This window comes from Notamacropus eugenii, chromosome 2 (genome assembly GCF_028372415.1).
Source record: "Notamacropus eugenii isolate mMacEug1 chromosome 2, mMacEug1.pri_v2, whole genome shotgun sequence".
Taxonomy (NCBI): Eukaryota; Metazoa; Chordata; class Mammalia; order Diprotodontia; family Macropodidae; genus Notamacropus; species Notamacropus eugenii.
In genome coordinates, this window is record NC_092873.1 from 400,992,763 (window position 1) to 401,009,477 (window position 16,715).

Below are 16,715 nucleotides of genomic sequence, written 5' to 3' on the forward strand. Positions count from 1 at the left end.
AATTGTTCACCCAAATTTTACAATAACAAATGATCAAACGATGAATAAAAGAATGATTAGATATTTAGATAAAAATAAGTATTTAATAATAATAAAAAATATTTAACATTTTAGATCGTTAATGTTTACATAGCTTCCTGATGAAGGCTTCTCAGATAATCATCACACTGTGATCTTACTCATTTCTAACCCAAAACACTTAAATGCCTGCTGAACATATTTCTTAGTACTAGGAGTGAAAGTTGGTAGAAATTTCAGAAAGGCAGTTTCGCCTTGATGTAAGGAAAATAGTTTTGTATTTTTAGAGATATCCAAAAGTGAGCTGCCTTGAGAAGTAGTACATTTTCCTTCCCTTTATGTCTTTAATTGAAGGTGTGAATGATCACGTGTAGAAATTGTAAAAGGTGTCACTTCAAGGTTGGAGAAGGCAATAGTGTAGATGGCATGGGATGGGATGGATAGTTTCCAGAGGTCCCTTCCCACTCTTTATTCTGAAATGGCATACAATGCTTTTTATATCTCTTGAATGGCCATCTTATATTGTTAACACTTGCATTTAATTTCCCATTCATTTATATATTGTCTCTTCTGTCTCCTCAAGTCTCCCTGACTCCTATCTGCAAAAGCTTGATGCCTTGCCTCATTCATGATAGAAGCTCAGGACATTTACTGTGAGGCCACCCCCCCCCCCTTTTTTTTCACCCCTTTTCTCATTTCACAGCCCTTCCACCTTATCTCACAACCCTCTGATATCATCACCTACTATTTCTATCATCTTTTGGTCTCTGATGAAATGGCCCTCTCTCCAAAGCCAAACCCTCTACATGTACCTTTGATCCCATCCCTTCCCATTTTCTATCAGCTATTGCCCCTCTTGTGAGCACTGATATCTCCTTTATCATCAAGCCCTCCATATCTACTGTTTTATCCCCTGCTGCCAACCAAGCCCATGTCTTCTCCACCTTTAAAAAAAAATCACTAGATCCTTTCATCCCTGTTAGCTATGAGCCTAAATTTCTCTTGTGTTTCTCAGCCAAATCCTTTGAAAGAACTCAATATTCTGATAGCCTATATTTCCTCTCAGCTCACTTTTCTAGCAAACCTTCTGCAATCTGATTTCTGACATTATCACTCAACTGAAACTGTTCTCTCTTAAACAACTAGTAATCTCTTAACTGGTAAGCAAACTCTCCTTTTGGATATTCAAGAGAATCCAGGAGAAAAAGAAAGATCTTTTGTGATATTATTCTCTCCTGCTTCTCCCTTTACCTGTCAATCAGTTTCTTCTCAGTTTCCTGTGCTGGTTCATCATGCGTTATGACTCCCACTAATTCTTTCCCAGGTCCTTTTCTCTATATACTTTCTCATTTGTTAATTTTATCAAATTCCATGGATTTTGTTAATCAGTCATCAAGGATTTATATATTTCTCTCCTGGCTCTCCTTTAGACTCCCTAGAGTTTGCCACCATGCCTCAGCTTTCTCAAAATGTTAGCCTCTTGAGGACAGAGACTATCTTTCTTTTTTGTTTGTATTTGTATTTCCAGAGCTTAGTACGGTGTCATGGCATATAGTAAGCACTTAATAAATGGTTATTGATTTGACTTGACTTACTGTGTGCCAGACACTGTGCTAAACTCTGGAGATATAATAAAAAGCAAGATTAAATGAAAACCATATAGTCCATGCTTTCAATGAGATTGTATTCTAACATGATAAAATATGTAAACATTTTGGTACACATAAGAAGCATACAAGAGTATATGAAGACAATCTACAAGGTGAAGGCATTTTAACAAAAAAGGAAAATAAAAAAAGGGGTAACTAGGTGGTGCAGTGGATAGAACATTAACCCTGAAGTCAGGAGAAACTGAATTCAAATGTGCCCTCGGATAGTTACTAGCTGTATGACCCTGGGAAAGTCACTTACCCCTGATTGAAAGATTATTAATTATTAATAGTTGAAGGAACATGGAAAAAGCTGCTTTTAGTTATAGTTTCCATTTCTAGATAGATGATTTCCAGATAGAGATATCCAGCTTTAGTCTCTCAGCTGTCCTCTAGGTCAATATCAACAATTACCTATTAGACATTTTGAATTACGTGGCTCAAAGATAGCTGACATTCATCACTTCCAGGACAGAATTCATGATCTTTTTCCTCTAAATCTGACCTCTCTTCTGAATTTCCCTATTGAGGTTAGGGTATCACCATTCTCCCAGACATATAACTTGTTCATGTCAGTGTCATGCTTTGCTCCCCATTCCCATTCATCTTACATATCCAATCAGGGGCCAACTCTTGTTTTTTCTATCTCCACATCACTCACAAATGCCCACTTCTCACCAGACAAACATTATTTTGGACCCTCACTATGTCTTGCCTAACCTATTCTCCCAACCTCATTCGAGCTACTTTGGTGCACTCTAGTCCCAGAGCTGCCAAAGTGTTGTTTCTCAAGTACACGTCTAGCCATCTCAATTCCTACACCTATTTAGTAAACTACAGTAATTCCCATTTAACTCCAATATCAAATACAGCCCTCCATTTGCCCTATAAATCTGTACACTATCAAGCTATTTTCTACTTTTATACCCTTCTTAAGCTTTATTCTCTTCTATTTTGTAGTGTAGCTGTACTCACCTACTTACCGTTCCTCACACAAGACACTCCATCTCCCATGTTTTTGCACTGGGCTATCCCTGGGATTGGAATGAATTCCCTCCTCATCTCTGCTTTTGGGACTGCTTCAAACCTAATGAGATACTTGAACTCTTTTCCCGATCTTCCCTCCCCAAACTACCTTATATTCATTTTGTTTAAAACTGATTTTTATTTTTCATTAAGTTCACCTTTTCTATCTCTTCCCTTTCTCTGTTCCCATTGAGAAAGCAAGATAAAGCTGTGACACAAATATGTATAATAAGACTAAACAAATTCCCATATTGGCCAGCTTCCCCCCCCCCCAAAAAAAATAAAGTAGATCTCAAACAATTTTTTGAGTCTTTCATGCCTCTTTAATCTATATATGCTTCTGTTGTATATTTACATAATAACAAAATTTAATAGTATAGTACAATAGTAGCTAGCATTGACATAGTGTTTTAAGGTTTGCAAAGTAATTTACAAATGTTTCCTCTTAATCTCATAACAACCCTGGGAGGTAGGTGCAATTATTATTCTCATTTTACAGTTGAGGAAACTAAGGCAGACAGGGGTTAAATGACTCACCCAGGGTCATACCTTGTATTTGAGGCCAAATTTTAACTTCCTGACAGTAGGTCCAGCACTCTATACACTGCATTACCTATATGGCTCTGCTCACATGGGCACTGTTAAAGCATAAGCTCTTTAAGGTTAATATATTTTATTTCTATCTTTCTATTCTCAGTGTTTAACACAGCCCTTGACACTTAGGATATTTCTTGTTCATTGATTCACTGAGCCTATACCCCAGTCCTATAATTTTATATCCCTCATGGTACTTAATGCAGTCCTTTACACACAGGAAGACTTCAGTAAATGTCAGTTTCTCCATAAAAATCCATGACAAAAATAGAAAATGGCTTATTGGTCCCTTTTCTTGATTCAGCCTGGCACCCCTATCCACCAGGTTGCAATATATAGGCAATATATAAGCATAGTTAACAAGTATCAGGAACAGCATTGTAAGTGATAGGATAGAACTCAGTGTCTTTAGGGAAGACGTGAATAAATAAGACCTACCTTATGAAAACAAGCTCAGGAGTTAACCCATCAGTTCTTGTCTCCTTCTAGTCTTAAGAGATGTTCTTTGGTTTGTTTTTTAACATACCTGGTCAAAAGTTGTTTTTAGCTCATGAAGAATTTCTCTTTGTTGACTATCGACAAGTTACAGAATACATTCAAGCCTTGTGTCAGGTGTATAGTGATACCTCCTCAATCTAGATGGAAAGGTGGGAGGAGAGGAAGGGAGAAAGGGGTGGGCAGTGTTATTTATGGCAACGTCTACACACTCTCTGGCAAGTTTTCTTTTTTGGCTAACAGGATGGTCCTCCAGTGAATAATTTTGGGTTCTTCACTCAACCTCCCCACTTAGGGCAAAGTAGAAGAATCAGCACAAAATATAAAGTATGTACCTCAGGATAATTATTTTCTATTATTATTTACAAGATTTTCATTAGTTCCTTCTGATTATGACAAGTTTGAGTCATTACCAACCATTGCAACTCACATTGCATGTTTTAAGGTACACAAATCACTTTTCTTGTAACATTCCTATGAGACTTGGTAGTGCAAGTATTCTCCTTTTATTAGATGAAGAAATGAAGGCTCTAAGATGTTACTTAGCTAGCAGTATAGTCACAGAGCTAGTACCTGATATGTATTTTAAACTTCACTCTCCTGACTCCAAGTCCAAATTTTGTCCATTACAATTTTTTGAAATGGCCTCTGCTCCTCACCTTGGAGAATTTATTAAGACGTAGAGAATTTTCATAAGGATGATGGTGTATTGTTAATGTATTTTTAATGAAATTAATGTAGTTTAGTAGAATGGGAAGATCTTTCCCATCCATTAATAGGCCTATGTGACCTACTTAAATCACATGGAAGCCTAAGTCACATGTGATGAGAGGAGCTTGCTGAATGGGTGGAACAGTAAGGGTGGAGCAGAGCTGAGAAGAAGTTGGTGAGAGCAGTTAGGGGTGGAGGAGAGAGGACACAGGCAGGCACAGCAAATGTTTTGAGTGTTTGTGGGAAGGCCCCAGTAGCAGAGGAAGGCTTGTGAATGGTGTTGTCCCCTGCAGTGCTAATGTGTATTGACTTCTTTGTTACTATGATGGATTTGGCTTTCTGGTGTTGGGATTCAACTTTCTGATGTCTGAATAAATGTTTTTCTGCTGCCTGCTATATTGAGAGTCTGTTATACTTTGCAATTCAGAACTACACTGGCATATTCATAATCGCCCTCAGTACTTTGAATATTGCCTTGGAGACACAAATGGTCACCTCTGCAGTGTTTTATTGTTATAAGGCACCATAAGAATGTATATCAGTGTGTGGTCCTTGCCAAGGCATGCAGCTGGGAGAAAATTTTCTGCTTTTGTCCAAGAATGCTAATACTGAAATATGACTGGTAGAAAGAAAAGGAAACCTAAGTCTCTAGGTCCTTTTCTGCTGTCTCTGTTTATGATTTTCTTCCCCAAGTGACTGTCAAGCAAATACAAGAAGTTCCTATCTTACAAACAGATTAGGATCTAAATGTTCATCTGCAAATGAGTTGTTTGGCACTTGGAACACATTTTCCAGTAGAAACCATGTTACAAATAATAATTGAATTCACAAACTATTCTCTCAAATATTAATCACTTTGCTGCTGAAATAATGTATGCTTGAAGAGAAAAAAAAGTAGAAAAAAAATTTTTGAGACTTTAATAGAATCATTGACAAACCATTTTAGGGCTTGAAAGTCACCCACCCGCTTCCATTTTGCAGTTCACAAATGAGAAAATGCAGGCCATGAGAAATTTAGGGACTTGCCCAAGGTCACGCAGCTAGGTAGCAAAAGAGCCTACATTTTGAGTTCCTTGAGGGTAGGAATCATGTTTCATTCATTTTTGTATTTCCCTTACTGAAATGCATTCTGCCAATTACATATTAGAAGTTTTTACAATTTTCTAAATTGAATTGTGAACTAGTACAAGAAACTCAGTCTTGCCTCCCAGTCACTAGTCAGAAAGCACAGAAAACACAAAAATATGGATGTAATATTCATATGTAATTATATTTTGGTATATTATAAATTGATGTTTATATATGGCTTTATATTTAAATAATCATCTTGATAGTGCTGGAGGAATATGATATACATTTTAAATTAGAGAAGAATAGACAGAGTTGGAAATTTTCTATGAATGACTTCTCAGCACTTTCAAGGTGTTAAAAATGTGATTTATGCCAGTATTTTTTTTTTATTTCACTTAAACACCTAAATTTTTATTGTAAAGTTTATTGTAAAGTTCTATCACTGATACTGCTGTTATATCTGTCACCTATGATTAGAATTATTTTTCCTCTGACAAGTGAATTGAAGATGGAGAGGTAGGGGTGGCAGAGATTTCTCTTGAGATAATTGGATAAGATTTTGAAGAGAAAAGAAGAAGAAAGATTAACGAGTTTGGAATGTACAGAGTGGGAAAGAAATTGCCTAGAGTAAAATCATTAAAGACAAAATAAGAGTGAGAATCTCCCAAAAGGGAAGAAATGGAAAGGTCCATTAGGTTAGAGAGGACCTCAGGTGTGGATAGAACTTCTTGCTCTAGTCATCAAGTAGTACTGTCAGGCTTGAATACTTTCTGTCCCTAGTAAAGTGGAGATTGAAGGGCCTCTGTGGCATATTGGGGCTAGGGAGGAGTATAGTCTGGGGAGTAATGTGCTACCCCAATCACTTATAGGTATAAGATAGTTAAATTCAGGTTTTTGCATCTAGTATCCATACTATTGTTAAAACCCTTAAATAGTTGGAGGACTAGGTGAGGTAGGTTCCTTCTATTATTTCTTCTGACACGGTCTATCTAAAATGTGTGTATGTGTGTGTGTGTATGAATTATATATAATTATTTTTCCTGTCTTTTTTGCATTTAGTTCTTTAGGAGTATAAATGGGTTAGTGACGAAGCAGAATAAGTCCTCATTTTTTTCTTTTTAAGTTCCTTTTGATGCCAGTTTTCACTAGTTTGAAAGTCAGAATTTGAGTTACATTTTATGGTAAAACCCTGTACATCTTAAAATGTTTTTTGAAAGAGTCATTTTTTTCAGTTGTCTAACTCTTCATGACCCCATTTGGTGTTTTCTTGCATAAGATACTGGAATGGTTTGCCATGTCCTTCTCTAGCTCATTTTTTTAGATGAAGAAACTGAGGCAAACAGGGTTAAGTGACTTGCCCAGAGTCACACATAAGTATCTGAGGTCACATTTGAACTCAGGAAGATGTCTTCCTGACTTCAGGCCTGGCACTCTATCTACTGTGCCACTTAGCTACCAAAATATTTCTAGCCTTTATCATCATTTGGTTTTTTAGAAACACGAATATATTGTGATTCTGAGGTCAGTGTGAAAACTCTCTTCCTAGGTAGCTCAATTTAAATTTCATCTTTAGTCTTCTTTGTAGTGAGTGTGAACCTCTGAGTATCATGACAGTAGGGTGGAGGGGGATCCTGGAGGGAATTCGAGTGCCATGGGACCCAAGCCCATCAGAGTTCAGTTTGGCTTTTTAAAGCCCTGCCCTTTCCCAGGAAAGGAGTATAGAGGAACTTTGGGGCTGCTGACACTTAGGTTCCAGGTATTCTGATTCAATGACACTGGCTTCTTTGCCGTTTCAGTATCTGGACATTTGATCTCTTGGTTCTAGGTATTTTCTCTGGCTATCTCCCATTTTTGGAATGCTCTTCTTCATGATTTTCATGTCTTCCTTGAAATTCTAACTAAAATCCCATCCTCTACAGGAAGCCTTTACCAACCCCTCTTACATCTAGGGCCTTCCTTCTGTTCATTATTTTCTGTTTATCCTAGCTACAGTTGTACATAATTGTTCAGTTTCTCTCCCATTAGACTGCAAACTCCTCAAGAGTAGGTCGTGTCTTGTTTTTGTTTAGATCCCTAGCCCTTAGCACAGTGGCTAACACACAGCAGGCACTTAATAAATGTTTATTGATTGATCTATTTCATAACATCAGAGAATCAATGACTCCTTAGACTATGCATCACCACTTGTTCTTCCCTTGGTCTGACTTATGCAGATGCATTTAAGTGAATAATGTTTAGCAATTCTTTCTCTAAACTTTTGGATAATTTCCATATTTATTTGAAAAATGAATGTGTAACTCAAAAGTATGTTGATCACACCATTCCCTCTGCCTGCAGTGGCCTCCCTATTCTACCATTTTACTCCTTACTCATACATTTTTTACAGCTGATACAATGAAACATTGTGGTAGATTATAATTAGTGATGTATATAACAGGTTCAAAAGATGTAAAGTGGGAAGGGATTTTAGAAATCGTCTGGTCCATGTCATTACTTCCAGATGAGGAAACTGGGACCCAGAAAGGCTAAGTAATTTCCATGGTCACATAGATATTAAGTATCAGAGGTTAGAGTTAAAGCTGACCCTCTAATTACAAAGCAAAGACACTTTTTACCATACCATGATGACTTATGCTAGACTATAAGGCTCCAGGACAGCAAAAACCCAGTCTTATTCTATGTATGTACCTCTCAGTGCTCTGTTCATAGTGAGAAATTAATAAATATTTATTGAATTGAGTTCTGCAAATAGCTCTCCAATTTTCTGCTGCAACTGGATATTTGTAAAAAACTGTCTTCTTTGCCTCCTAAGATTTTCTATTTCATCCTTATTCCAAATACAAAGTATCAAACTATCAAGGAATCAGAATTTCCCCTTTGTGTGAGAATCATCACCTGTTCTCTCACTTAAAGACACCACATGGTAGGTGACAAATCTTTCTTACATGAGCTCATCATCCAGAAAAGTCACATTTTAAAATCATCCACAACCAAAGGGAGACCTCCGATCTTCAAATTTCTCAGGCCAAAGTCCATGCAGACTTGCAGAGCAGTTCTTGGTTGATCCTTGTTGCTGTTTTCACCACAAATTACACAGAATGCAACTTAAGTGGCTGTGGAACTGACTCAAGCGCAAGACTTGATTCTGCCCATGCCCTTTCATGCCCTAACATGATAGATTTCATATCTTTACAAAATATGGACCATATCAAAGTGTTTTTTGTTGTTGTTTAGTTGATTTTCAATTGTGTCCCACTCTGTGATCTCTTTTGGGGTTTTCTTGGAAAAGATAATGGAGTGGTTTGCTATTTCCTTCTCCAACTCATTTTATAAATGAGGAAACTGAGGCAAATAAGGATAGGTGGCTTGTCCAGGATCACACAGCTAATAAATGTCTGAGGTCCCATTTGAACTTAAGACTTCCTAACTCCAGGCCTGGCACTATATGTGTTGCATCATCTAGCTGCCTTACTAGAGTGTAAATAAATAAAAGCAATATATATCAAAAAATAGTGTCGTTTAAGCTAGATTTGTTCTTCCATATCTATAACATGCCTTATATGCTGTTAAAAACATTTTTATGGAGATTCACAAACATTGACGTTAGGATAATAAATCTGACCTTGAGTTCATGTGGGCATGGGAAGGGGAGCACATACATGTACATAAAAGAAAATAAATCTGGAGGCACGATTCTACCAAAAAGAAAATACAGGAAAAAGGACCCAAACATTGTGTTTCTATTCTGTGATTTTGGTGTTGTTCACATTCAAAGTCAAACTAATAATTACACTGTGAATTTTTCATAGCCTAAATAGCAGTGAACATTGATTGAGATAGTTAAATAAATCCCTTTCTTTTACCATGAGAGAAATAACTACATAAATCTTTAGGATCACATTACATTCAAATTCAACTTGACTGATTTTTGAATGAGAAATACCACTTTAAAAGCAAATTCTTTCATCCTAGAGAGTATATAAACAGCCAAAAGAACAGGAAAGGAAAAATGTATTGTCTCAATGCATGCTTGAATGAATAAATCTTTTGCAGATTACTAATAGTCAATAACATTATTTGGAAGATTTGGAAGTAATCTGGTTTGCATTAACCATATTTACACTTTAAAATGCCTCATGAATTAAGTAAAGTTTTACTACAAACAGATGCTAAGGAATATGAAAATAAGGAGTGATTTTTGTAGGAAGACAATTATTATCTTTAGAGTTTCATTGGCCAGGTTTTCAGGAAAAAAAATGTCTTCTTTTTTCCAGAGAGCGCAGACAGACGAATTGGAAAAAATTGAAAAGCATGGCAGATCATGCAAAGAAAAAGAAAATGCCAAGTCTTTGGACAAACCTGAACAGTAAGCATGCCTCTTATAGCCAAAGAGGAGTCCTGCAGAAGATGTGTGGGCTATTTCCATTAGGAAAGTGCAGTATCTTAAGTACATAATTGCTAGGAATGATATAAAGCTAAATATCTGTTTATGTGAATTATATTTTCTCTCTTCATTTGACTCTCTTTCTTCAGGTTCCTTTATGAACTATCACTAATACCCAACTTTTCAGAGCGAGTCTTTTGCATCCTGTTCCAGTCAACATTTTCAGAAAGCATTTGCTCGATTCGTCGCAAACTTGAACTACTCCAGAAGTTGTGTGAGGTGGGTTCTGGTCCATAGAGAGCTGGAGCTAGATTTCTGACATTTAATCTCATTCAGTCATGTTCATATTTCAAAAGTTTTCTTTTTATTTACTTTAAGTCCTCATTAAATATGAAGGATCGCAGTCCTGCCGAATGGAACATTTTATGATGGTGCTTCCAGATCAAAGCACATGTTCAGATTGGCTTTCAGGGCTTCACTGCAGCATCATAAGATTCCTGCCAATGCACATCAGCCTCTAGAGAATACTGTGCCTTCTGCTGCTGCCAAAGCAAAATCTTCACTTTGCAAAGGCTTTCATACATCCGACATCCAAATGAATGCCATTTGAGAGCATTCTGTTTGCTTTCTTTGATTTTTGGAAGGGACTGATCAACAAATTGCTAATAATTAGTCCATCCCAATGATTTGGAGACAATGGCATAGCCGAATTTTGAGGCTAAAATGTCGTCTTGAAGTTAGCCTATTAATACTTTGCATAAATTGTCAATATCAAAAAGTCTAACAGCAACAATACCAATTCTCTCCTTTATTAGTAAAACATTTTGAAAAAACCTGATGAGCTGGGTATAAGCAAAACAAACAAAGTTAAGCCTAACTTAGCACTTTGGAAGAAACAAGTGTGAAGTATTTGGGGTAAATTTAATCTCTTTATGAAATGCATTTCTTTATGTCAACATTTTTTAGTATTAGTCTGATGCCAGATTACTTGGGTTGCTAAGGAGGTATGCAAAATTAGAATACTTATAAAGAACTTCTTTTGAAATAATTCTTGTTTCACAATTTTCCTTTTTCTAGACCTCTTCAGTTTAGCAAAGAATAGGAGACATGGCATTAGGTGCTTGCTTACTATCTCTCAAATGCCTCTTTTGACCCATGTGTGAAATGTTTTTTAGAATGTGTTGATATAGTTGGTGTGAGTGTTTTTTTTCTTTCTGTGATGATGTAGTTGGTTTAAGGTTTTTTTCTTTATATATGTGTGTGTGTGTGTGTGTGTGTGTGTGTATGTATGTAAATGTAACTTCTTTGTCTTTTGTGACTTTCTTAACATGCATTTTAGACATTTTCTAACGAACTACAACTTGTAAGTAGGAATAATGATAAATGAATATGACCTAAAATGTTAGCAAATATATTGGAAGCTTGGCATATTGTGTGATGACAACTCTTGTAAAATTGATAAATGTTATACAAAATTTTAATTAAGAAAAATTGTTCTTTATCCTATTTTGCAGACATTGAAAAATGGGTCAGGGGTTATGCAGGTTCTAGGTCTGGTTCTTGCCTTTGGTAATTACATGAATGGTGGGAACAAGACTCGGGGACAGGCAGATGGTTTTGGATTAGACATTCTTCCAAAGCTGAAAGATGTCAAAAGCAGTGTAAGTATTTTTATGACTGACTGTAGGATCACTAGAAGATGAGATTATTTTGTTAGCAATAAGGTGTTTCAGTATGTGTTCTTTGTAATAATTGTTTCTTTATACCTTGAAGCCAAACTATATCTAAGTAAAAGAAATGTTCATTTTTGTGTGTATGTGTTTTGAGTATTAGAATGTTTCCTTAAATGAGTAACCATTAAACGTATGGCCTCCTTAATGACTGACTTCAGCTAGAACTACTTATTTCTTTCTTAATTTCTTGTCCAATTCTGTATATGCCAAAGACCATCTGCACTATGGCAAATTTTTCTAAATCAGAAATCTGAAGTACTTTTACTTTTCCTAGAATAAAATAGCCTATAGCTAATTTTTTTCTATTAAAATTAATTATTTTGGTGCTAGCCAGTGGAGACCAATAGATCCAAGTCCTTTAAAAATTAAGAAGAGTCTAAAACAAATCATTCTAAAGGAAGTGTAATATTTAATTAAAGTAGAAAACAGATCTAGTCACACTTATCTCTTCCCTAATGCTCAGAGGAGATAATTTCTCAAATGTTCCTAGTTCTAAATCTCATGAATCCTTAAATCTAATCACTGTCATCGAGTGTATAAAACTTCTAAGAAAAGAAATTGAAGAGGCTAAAAAATTTTGAACAGCAAACTTTTAGTAGATATTTTAGGATATTCAGAATATAAGCCGAATATTTTAGGAGTCTATCTACATATATGTATTTGTGGTGGTGCTAATGTGAGTAAACTATGAAACATTAGAAAGACTGTCAAGAGACTGGAATTGATACATCAAAGTTAAAACAATATTATTCACTTCCTATTATTTTCCACTAAATTGCTGTTGACTTTTTGCTAAAAGCAAGTTTTTAAACTTTTTCTATTAGTTATTGAATATTCAACTTCATTTGACTTATATTTTCTGTAGAGTTCTACCTCTTAAAACCTCTTACATTTGTAGTCTGTAAATGTTCATTGTATTTCTGGTATAGAAATAAGCATTATTTACTAATAGAAGTATGGTTTTAAGCACATAGATTATTAGGGAAATTTTTAAAAGGGGAGCAAACTTTTCCATCTACTACATCCCTATTGAACTGAATGGAAATGTTATTTCCAAATGATTTAGGACCTATAAATAATACTAAATTAAGTGTCTGCTAATTTTTAATATCAAACTTTAAGCAGATTCTTGAATAGGTTATGAACAAGAGTAAGAGAATATCTTCCATTTTCATTCTATTTGAGGATCATATTTTAGTCAGTTCCCCAAAGGCAAATCCCATTGATTCAAATTCAAAACTTGGTCTAGATTGAGAAATTGATATTCAGTCATAAAACAAAAAGTAATTTAATTTTTTGTGTGACCTGACATAAGTTACAAAATTATTTTGGTGTCCTTGCTAAATTAGAATAATTGTGCTTATTCTTGGATTTTTTTAATATCTCCTTAGAGAAATTTAGAAAATTTACTACTGCGACTAATACTATTTATACATTACTTTTATGTAACACTTTAAGGTTTGCAAGGTATTTTATTTTTTATGGGTTATTCCCAAAATCAGTGCAGTTTTAAGTTATCAGATCTACTTTATTAAGTTATAAAGCTATTTCAGATACTTGTGTGACCCTAGGAATGCCACTTAGCCTTCTTGATCCTGGGATTGTCCATGAAATGGTGATAATAATGTACCATATAGTATTGTTCTGAGGATTATATGGGATTACCCAAGTTGTCCTAAAAGTCTTAGAGTGATTTTAAATTACTAAAGCTTAAAACTTCACTAAGACTATTAAAACACCTTGTCTCATACAATCCTCAGAACGGTGCTATGTGGTAGATTATTATCCTCATTTCATGGGGATAATCCAAGGCTCAGAAAGGCTAAGTGACATTCCTAGGGTCACACAGCTAGTAAGTATCTGAGGTAACATTTGAATCTGGGCCTTCCTAATTCTAAGATACTACCTCAGAATTATGCAGATTACCATGAACAACAGGCCTCTGGTAAATATGTTGCTGACCTAATAAGTAGGTTCATGTTCATGGAGTTAACAGAGCCACAAACCAAAAATGATAAGTAAAGGTCACTTGAAAGCAAATCCTATTTTAGGGTGACAAGTCTAGATGAGGAAATCCTATCTAAAGTAGTAGGGGAGGGGTATGAAGAGGAAAGAATAATATTTAAAACAAAAATAAAAATAAAGTTATAACCATGAGCTAAAAGTATAATAAACAGAAATTCCAGGAGCATGTGCAGCTTATATTGGGGGATTTAATTTAAAGTAGGTAAACTCTGTCATTCACAATATTTATATCGCATGGTTTTGATTTTAATGTGGTAGCAATAATGAGCAATGCATACAATTTCTAGAGCCAAATCAATCCCTATGTGAATATGACCCAAAAACAAAAAAGTGGCTTCTTAAGCCTGAGATTTTGCATATTTTCTGCAGAACTCATGATACATTATTCATTATGCTACGTGTATAAATTCCTAAGAATCTGCTAGACCAGATGGCTTGTATAATAATATATTATTTGTAATGGTTGCTATAAAGGCCAAATAATTTTTAAATGATTTTATTATTTTTTTCTTGGTAAAGGAGTTCCTTTATGATTTCTCTCATCTGTGAACTGAGTCACAAGCCCGTAGGTGCTTATTTGGCTCATGCAACTGGACAGAGGTTTCCTGTCGATTCTAAATTCTTTCACATAAAACAGAAGTCATACATTTCAACATTAAAAATAGCTTACCCCTAAGGAAATATTAAGTTGTGTGTGTGACTCAGGAAATAAACAAACAAACAAAAACAGGAGAATATTTATAGTTGAAACACTGCCCTTAACCAGTTCTGATAATGGTCTGATTAAAAATGTTAAGTAGATGACCTTCTCTGAAGTAGTTAAACCTCTTAGGTACAGGAAAACAATTTGTCTAATAAAATTTCACTTTTCATTTAAAATGTCATTATCTATAGGTTGTTTAGAATTTAAATTCTAGTAGGGAGTAAAATTTAAACCACCTTTACTTACTTTAATCTTTCTGCCTAGGACAATAGCCGGAGTCTTTTGTCGTACATTGTTTCATACTATCTTCGAAATTTCGATCAGGTGAGTGACTATAATTTCTATGTACCCAGCCAAATTTACTCTAACTCCAAACCTGTGAATGGCCATTCTCTCAAAAAATCATTTTTCCCCCTTGCTTGTCAGGATGCTGGAAAAGAACAATGTGTTTTTCCACTGCCAGAACCCCAGGACCTCTTTCAGGCCTCCCAGATGAAGTTTGAAGATTTTCAGAAAGACCTTCGAAAACTGAAGAAAGATTTGCGAGGTAACAAAATACAATGTAGTCTGATAATCCATCTAGATATTTTCACTATGCTAATGGACAAAGGAGATCTTTTCAATGTGATGTGGAGAATGCCTTAATTTTTGTGTAGACTTTGCCTTGGGTAGTTTAACTAGGGCTTCTGTGACCAAAAAAATATATATATATATATAACTATTATGCTTACTTTTTAATGTGTCTAAAACCAAAACACACAAATCTAGGTGTCTAACAAAGTACTTCTTGAATATAACCTGGAATATGGATGGGATTACATTTCTTCAGCATTTTTTATAGTCTTGTTTTCACTGACGTGGTCAAAAGTATGCCACATCTCTTTGGGATTTTGTATTATATTTATTTCCTCCTATAAATCTTATAAACATTTTCTGCTCTCCTAACTCCCAGCATTTGTGACTTCTGAATTATGGACTTTTTGTGGAATCAAACTCTCTCCTTTTATGCATTCAGTCAAAAAAAAAAGTCATACATGGGTATGTTACATCCACTGTTACATATAGACCCAGTAGTTTATTAGCAATCTAGGCTATTACTGTCATTTTTAAAAGAAAAGAGTTGGAGGTTTTGTAGATTTAAATAGTAGCATTCAGACAAAAACAAGTACTCCCAGCAGAGGTTCATGCCAAAAGTTTTGGTTTATGTTCAACTGAGGCAACTCTCTTTATCCTATTTATTTCCTGAGAACATCTCTGCTCTCTTATGCTTTCTTCTAACTATACCAAGTACAGATCTAGATGGAACAGATTATTAGCAATAGACTGAGGAGCTAGATTTTAAACTGATGAGATAAAAATATATTGGAAAACTTTTTTTTAAACAATCGTTGCATTAAAAAAATGGGAGAAATACATAGACCAGGGTTTTAAATATTAAGCATACTGATCATTATTTATTTTGATTGAGATTCTCCTATAGATGGACAGTGACTAAAACAATGCCTTGCTCACATCATACTAGCCTTTATTGATTGGCAACCTACAACTAAAACGCAAAACTATTGTATAAACTGAGTAAATTGCCTCTCCTTATAGAAAACAATAGTCATTTGTTGGTTTTCCCTAAAGAAACCTTCAAAAAACAAAATAAGGCATTCAACTAGACTAATAATATTTCTGAATATTCTAGTGGGAAAATATATTTCCTTTTATGATGCTTTCAGCTCTTTGAAATTATGTAGAAATTACCGAAATGTTACTAGAATCTTAATGAAGCATCATGACTTCAATGTTGAATTCGATGTAGACTCACAATTCAGAAACTGGGGGTTACATTTCAAAGTAACAGTTACAGGTGACTTGATAGCAAAACTGTAGGTTTATCTCTATAGCAAATGACCTAATATGCTGTCTTCCAAGTAGTCATTGATCCCATTCTTTCTTCTCCTATTCAATCAGTTACACATAAACTTCCATTCTCTAAATGTCCCTTCCCCCATTAAATGTTCATATGCTTCAGGAATGAGTGATTGCCTTAGTATAGGTATTCAAATTTGATTCGGTGGACAAATTAAGTATTTGCTGTGTTTTAGGCACTCTAACAAAGACCAAAAACATATTCCCATATCTGAAAGATATGTCAATATTTTGATATAAGCATAATGATAATAATAGTTAACACTGACAAAGTGCCTTAAAGTTTGAAAAGGACTTTACAAAATCTCTCATTTGATCCTCACAACAAGCCTAGAATGCAGTTGCTATTATTAGCTCCTTTTTACAGATAAGGCAATGGAGGCAGGTCT

The 16,715-nt window shown here is 35.1% G+C and overlaps 1 protein-coding gene across 1 annotated transcript in view; it reads left to right on the forward strand.

The window, feature by feature from the left end:
• FMN2 (formin 2) overlaps positions 1-16,715 on the forward strand; it is a 441,094-nt gene that overhangs the window by 269,040 nt on the left and 155,339 nt on the right. The window contains exons 9-13 of the mRNA XM_072647566.1: positions 9,839-9,930; positions 10,098-10,227; positions 11,463-11,609; positions 14,674-14,733; positions 14,836-14,956. Coding sequence (XP_072503667.1) covers positions 9,839-9,930; positions 10,098-10,227; positions 11,463-11,609; positions 14,674-14,733; positions 14,836-14,956 — 550 coding nt within the window. The remainder of the gene's footprint in view (positions 1-9,838; positions 9,931-10,097; positions 10,228-11,462; positions 11,610-14,673; positions 14,734-14,835; positions 14,957-16,715) is intronic.